We start from the raw sequence: 6,650 nt of genomic DNA, 5'->3' as shown, positions 1-6,650 counted from the left end.
CGGGTGATGCATTGTGCATCATTTGTTTTGTATATTCTTTTATTATTGTTATTTTCGTGTTCCCTTCCTTTTCTGTCCTATTAAACTGTCTTTATCTCAACTCATGAGTTTTACCTTTTTGCTGATTCTCTCCCCTATCCCACTGCAGGGGATTGAGTGAACGGCTGGGTGGTGCTTAGCTGCCTGCCGGGTTAAACCGCAGCACAGGCTACAGTCAATTTTCACCCATACTGGAAAGGATATAGCTCACTTCAGTGTACAAACAAGGCTTGCAGTGCAGTGAGCAGCCCATACCTTGGGCCCTAATTACTTGCTGCAGACCTGAAGTGCCCTAACTAAGTGGCACAGCTTCTAGCTCCAGAGCCACGCTGCTTCTGGCTTATCTTCCACCTGTCCCTCTGGTTTTTCATGTTTCTGACTGTACAGTGCCATGGGTTCACTAGCTGGGTTGTTCTGTGTCCATTTAGCACTGAAGTTTTTTCAAAATAACTCCAGAAAGTTCAAATCTTAGCTGAACTGGTATCATCACTTGTAGAGTTATGGTACAGGCAAGATCCTACTGGCTAGATACTAGATGTTTTGTTTTCTTCATTGTAAGCAGGGTTTAGAAGCATCTTTCTGATGGCTCATGTTAGCACACATCTGACCTAGGTGAGCAACAGGAGTAAACCACCCATAGAGAATTTGGCCACACCTGGCTTCTCTACTCATGTCAGACCTGGTTTTCTCATATTTTCAAATGATTGAGTTATGTAGACTTAAATAACCTTTTAAAGCCCATTTCAGTGCAATCTCTTGTATAAGAAAACTTGTAGATTATAAGGTTATTTGGCTTTTATGCCAAAAGTTTTCTTATCTAGCTTATAAAAATGCAGCCTTCAGTTCAGTCATCCCCGTTTTGTGAAGAATACTTGTTAATTCTTTTCCCTTAAATTTTACCACTTAATGTTTGGGGTTCTTTTTTGGATGGCTGATCTAAATGCAATTTGTGCTTCATGGTTTTTCTCAAATGACTGACTTGATTTAGTTAAGTAGATGTAGTCCTTGTGGAGGTATTCTTTGTTCAGAATATACCTTTATTTGGATTAAATTTAATAAGGAGCTATCACAGCTGGAATAAAAGTGCTCTCTTTCAGTCATAGTACGTAACCTTGTTGTAGGTGGTTGTTCCAAGGGGCTGTTTGTCATACTTTGTGTGGACAAAACTTAAACCATAGTCTTTGAACTAAGTATCAAAAGGCCTTTGAAGATATTTTTGAGTTTTGTTTTCTTGTAAGGGTCTCTTAATCCCAGTAGGGGCTTTTGTTTGGTTTTTCAGTTTGTTTTTTCTGTAGAGAGCGGGTTTCCTATTGAGTTTATAGTCACCTCTGCTTATCAGGAACCTGCCTATACAAGTCCTGCTTCTGTCATCCCCCAACTGAAAGCATAGATTTATCAATACTGTCTCAATCTGTAAGTCACATAAAATACATTTCAAATATTGTACGTTGTCACTGGTTGTTCTTTCTGCGCATCTTTAGAATACAGAAAGATGCAAAACTTTCTGGACAACAAGGAATGTTCAGGCATTTTTTGAAGCGTAGTTTTCATTGTCCAGTTGTTGTAGGCTTTTTGTTTTGTTTGATTGGATGGTTGGTTTGCTTCCAGTGGCATTCCTTGTGTCTTCTGTGAACTGTTCCTGCTCCCTAGAGCTTGATCCTTTTTCAGACTTTTTTTTACCACCAGGCATTTAACTACATGCCAAACCTCTTGTCCATCACTGTGGTGGATGGCTGTTATTTCCCTGTGTCCTAGTAGTCCAGAATTTCCAGCTAACCATCAGAGCTGCGGTGATGTTTGTGGGCAGGTGTTCCTGCTAGGTATGGTGCCCTGCCTAAGAGCTTGGAGGCAAAACAGATGTCCAGATAAGTGAACAGAGAATGTAGGTCTTGTATTTAACTTCTCGAGTACCTATACAGCATGCCAGGAGTAAGGAGTGGTTGAAAAGCGTGGTGCTTTGATTGTGATTGTGTCTTCAAATATTGAGTCGTCTGTGAGAAGCCTTGCAGACACCCAAAGCGTGTTTCAGCTTTATAGATAAAACTAACAGCACTGTGAAATGTCTAAAGAAGCACAAGTTATTTGAAATTACAGATGTAAAGTTTACTTAGGTAGAAATACCTTAATTGCCAGGGATGTGTATTTTTCACTGTTCAAATAGATTCTAATGTGTGAAGAATATAATTGAATCTTACACATATAACAGTTGTAAAGTTAGTTCATTATCTCTTTCAAGTACTTAAGCAATTTAATGGATAAAAATAAATTTCTATTATGCACATAATTTTTATTTGGATTTGAATCCTTAGAAATAACTTTTCTGGACAGGAGATGGTATATATTTTCAGATTAAGATCCAATCTATGGCCAGAAAAATTTGCTAAACCTGTGATTAATGTTTGAGGAACTTGAGTGTTTTCTTTAGGTTGAAGCTGCCAGCAAGGTAGTCTGGAGGAGCTCTTTCCTCAGGTATGCTACATAAAGGATAAATCTGGCTGTTAGCATTCCAGCTTGATTTCAGCCCTCAAGTTCTGATTTGCAGCCAGAGCACTGTTTTGTGATCGTGCTTCAAAGCAGAGCTAGAATGGGAAGTCTCTAAAAAAACCCTGTATTTAAGCACAAGAGGAAAAGGTGGCACCAGCTTTAGCATGCTGATAGGATGAAGAATGGAAATAAAGTTAAACAGTGTTCCCAGGTGATAGAAACAAATCATAAAGAAGCACCAACTTTAAGACCAGTCCCAGTCATAAAAAGAGCAAATTTTTTCATACAGCTGCTGTAAGTTACTTCAGTGGCAACAGTGTGAAGTGAGGAACTTTGCTCTCTGTGCCTTACAGTGAATGAATGAACCTTCTAATGATTTGTTACTGCTCTCTTTCTCAGAGTCCCTTTAATACAATTTTTTGTAAGGTGATTGTGTATGGAAGTGTGTGTGTGTTCCCATCAAAGACGTATCAAACAGAGCGTGGTTTTGACCACTCCATGGTAGGAGGGGAGGTGGTTTAGGGAGGGTGTGTGTTTTGGTTTGTTTGTTTATATTTTTTTCCTTTAAGCACAGTGATATCCTGAACAGAGTTTTCTGTGAGCTGGCAGTATGACTTACTTTTTTGGAAGTTCTGTGTAGAACTAGAAAAGGACATGTTATAATTTGTGGAGTGAAACATTTCTTAATAGTTAGAACTAAATCTAAAAGCCAGGTTTTGTCTTTGGGTCTAACATTGCTACTCTGAACTGTTCTGCTCTTGAGTGGCTGTGGAGTTGGAACAGGTTTGTGCTCCATTAAATGCCTGCGTTGCAGTGCTTTGTTTGAAGTAAAGTCAGAAAACTTGCAATGACAAGCTTGAGTTTTATTTGATTTGCCTTGAAAACTTCATAGGAGTAAAGATAATGGAAAGATCTGAAAATGGTCTTTTTCGTTATTTGAATGTTTCCCTGCGGCATTGGAAACACAACACAACAGCATTGTGCTGTTATAGGAGAACCAAAAAATTTAGTTGAGTGGTCTAGTTCATTGTCCAAGCAAGTGAAATACTAAATATAAATGGTATTTGAGAGGAAGAAGAAAATTGTATTTTTAAAACCCTTTAATATACAGTTTTAGCAATTCAGGTAAGGAAAACCTTCAAATATTTTACTTTGAAAGTGTTAGAGGTACATTTGAAAAACCAGGAGAGTAGGGAAGAAGAGGTAAAACTATCACTTTTCCATTCCTTGTTAAATTAGAAACAAAAATTTTTAAGGTGACTTGGAGTAAAAAGTAGCAGCAAGAGAAATCGAATGAACTCATGCTCTACCCATAAATATGGGGTTTTGAGAAAAATTCAGACTTTCATACCTTTTTTGAGTTTTGTTTGTTGTATAATGGTGCTTTACTCTGTCAAAGGAACAGTTTTCCTTTATGGAATGTATAAACTTGTTCACAGACTTTTCATCATAATTTAAGGAAACTTTTGATAGCTTCACCTTTGAGAATGCCTTAAATTGATCTATCTATCCTGTAATTTAAACACTGATAGTACGAAATTTATGTCATTCTGTATTCTTTGTTTAGTGTGGAATTACAGATTTTGCATAGAGTTTGCTTTTTACACATAGGAGATAACAATTTAAACGTGCAAAATTGGTAATGTTTAGAGTGTACTTGTTTCAAATTGTGTATTAGTCAAAGTTAGTTGCTGGGTAGATTTACTATCAGTAGCTGAAAAAAAGCTGTTTTGGTTGAATCCAGCCTAAGATTATATGTTCATATGACCAATTTCCATGTAATACACACTTTCATGACTGCAACTTTTCATATTTCCTTTATGCTGAACATGAACATTTTCAGTGATTGGAAAAAAGTCCCATCTAGCAGACTTTGTGGGGAGGTACAAACCTCAGGTAGATTTTAACAGCATTACCAACAGTAACAGGTTTGTAAACTAGCTTCAACATAATCTGGGTTTGGGGAACCCCCTCTACTCATAGTGAATGGGGTTTGTCAATGCCTTCTTGAGTCTGGATGGCTTTTATTTGAACAATGTGACTGTAGCCCACAAAACTTCAATCAAATACAGTGAATACTCCACTTTGGTAGTGGCAGATAACTTTGTGCTTCCTTTGGCCATAATATGGGAGGGTGAAAACTGGCCCTGCATGTTGGTGCTCAGTGGTGCACCTAAAATCTTAGCCAGTGCCTTTCCCAGTTAATCAAAGAGAAGTTGTCAGGGGAGTGGAAGAGCTGACCATGAAGCTTACTCCAAGGGGAAAGGTGTGACACAGAATCAAGGAATAAGATAGGGAAGACAGTCTTTTGAACTGAAAATTGAAGGTAGCTAAAAAAGGGAAAATCTCCTAAGTACTTACTGAGCAGAATGTGAAAGGATAAATAATAATAGTCCAGAAGCGTTGTGAGTTACTCTAAGCTTTAATGTACAAATATGATTTCTCTTGTGCTTTATAGTGATGTTTTGAACTCTTACTGAAGTTTTTCTTGATGTAGGTCACACACTACAAGCAATATCCACCTAATACAAGCAAAGTATATTCCTACTTTGAATGTCGTGAAAAGAAGACTGAAAATTCCAAATTAAGGAAAGTGAAATATGAAGAAACTGTTTTTTATGGTTTGCAGTACATTCTGAATAAATACTTAAAAGGTAACTGTCTCAAAATTCCAGTAAAACTTTACTTTTTAGTAATTATCTTATTTTTTTCTCAAGCCTGGAGTCTGATGGTTGAAACAATTCCAGGATATTTTGGTGCAGTGTAGGTAGTAACATGCATAAGATCTTAATTATGTGATTCTGAAAATGAGATGTCCACCCTTATAAAATGGTATTGACTTCTTAATTCAGGCACCTCTCTACTACTTATATTTATATACATGTATTATGCCAATGGTTTATAAAAATGAAGAGGTGTTCATATGTTGGCTTCAGTGGGCAAAATTGAAATGGATGGAAATAGAGCAAGACTGTACATAGAGTCACAAGAGGATAAAAAAGTCAAGGGAAAATACATTTTGCATTTTGAACATAAACTTTAGTCTGTATTTGCTGGTTTATTTACTGTGTAAACTAATAACGGTTTTAATTTCCCTTAAATTTCACTCACCACTCAGCTTAGATCACTGAATACGGCAGCTACATGTGAAAGTGCTTTCAGTATTGACAAGAGTAACATCTGAAAACACCTTGGTATCATTTAAGATTTTGTTTGCTTTTTTGTATTATGTGCAGATATCACCTGCTCTGACCTGAGTGCAGGTTGCCTTCTGCGAAGCTTTAGAAGGAAAACTTTTGTCATATGGCTTCCATATCTTTCTCTTGATCCAGAATCCATAAATATCTCTGCCAATTCTGCCAAAGATAGGAATTCCGCTATAATCAACACACTTGATAATCTTGTTTCTTTTCTTTTTAGCAATTTGAGGATTGTTTTCTAATGTTTCCAGTAGTAGCAGTGCTTATTCAAATAATGTGGTTAGTTTGTCAGTTCATATCGCAGAAGTGGTTAATCAAAGACTGGTTGTAAGACCTCTCCATGGGGATTCTCCCTGGAGCAGCATAGCTTAACCTTTGTGCTAGTCTGGTTATGTCTTGTTGCATGTGCCAGCTTGCACAATCATCACGTTCCTCTGGGAAAAGCACTGCTACTAAAACACTTGACAGGTTATTGGTTTCTTGAGCATCCTAATCTATATAATACATTAAAGTAAAATTTGATTTTAACACAGCTAGTATACTGCATTTGACATATTCTTCATGTCTTTGGAGGCAAGGTGACTTTTCTGTGTCTGAACGTTTTTGTTATTTATTTTATAAGTTGATGAATATCATAAGTTTCTAAGCTTTCATATGTTTCTGAAACCACAGGTAAAGTGGTGACCAAAGAGAAAATCAAGGAAGCCAAAGAAGTATATAGGGAGCATTTTCAAGATGATGTCTTCAATGAAAAGGGATGGAACTATATTCTGGAGGTAAAAATTTATGCAAATAGTATGAGATCATCATGAAGGATTTATGAATCAACTGTAGAATAAATACACAGTCTCTCTTTTTAACCATGATAGTAAAGACTGGATAAATTTAGCTTCTTAGGTTTAGTGCACAGGGAGTAGCAACTGTCAA

At 36.9% G+C, this 6,650-nt stretch overlaps 1 protein-coding gene across 1 annotated transcript in view; it reads left to right on the top strand.

The window, feature by feature from the left end:
• Window positions 1–5,020: 5,020 nt before the first annotated feature.
• Window positions 5,021–6,650, top strand: part of NAMPT (nicotinamide phosphoribosyltransferase) — a gene marked incomplete at its 5' end in the record, with an annotated part of 17,742 nt that continues 16,112 nt past the window's right edge. Inside the window, 2 exons of the mRNA XM_010172534.1 lie at window positions 5,021–5,177; window positions 6,396–6,499. Coding sequence (XP_010170836.1) covers window positions 5,021–5,177; window positions 6,396–6,499 — 261 coding nt within the window. The remainder of the gene's footprint in view (window positions 5,178–6,395; window positions 6,500–6,650) is intronic.

Source organism: Antrostomus carolinensis, unplaced genomic scaffold (assembly GCF_000700745.2).
Source record: "Antrostomus carolinensis isolate BGI_N321 unplaced genomic scaffold, ASM70074v2 scaffold6277, whole genome shotgun sequence".
Taxonomy (NCBI): Eukaryota; Metazoa; Chordata; class Aves; order Caprimulgiformes; family Caprimulgidae; genus Antrostomus; species Antrostomus carolinensis.
Note: the sequence above shows the minus strand (reverse complement) of the source record. Positions and strands in the feature narration are given on the sequence as shown.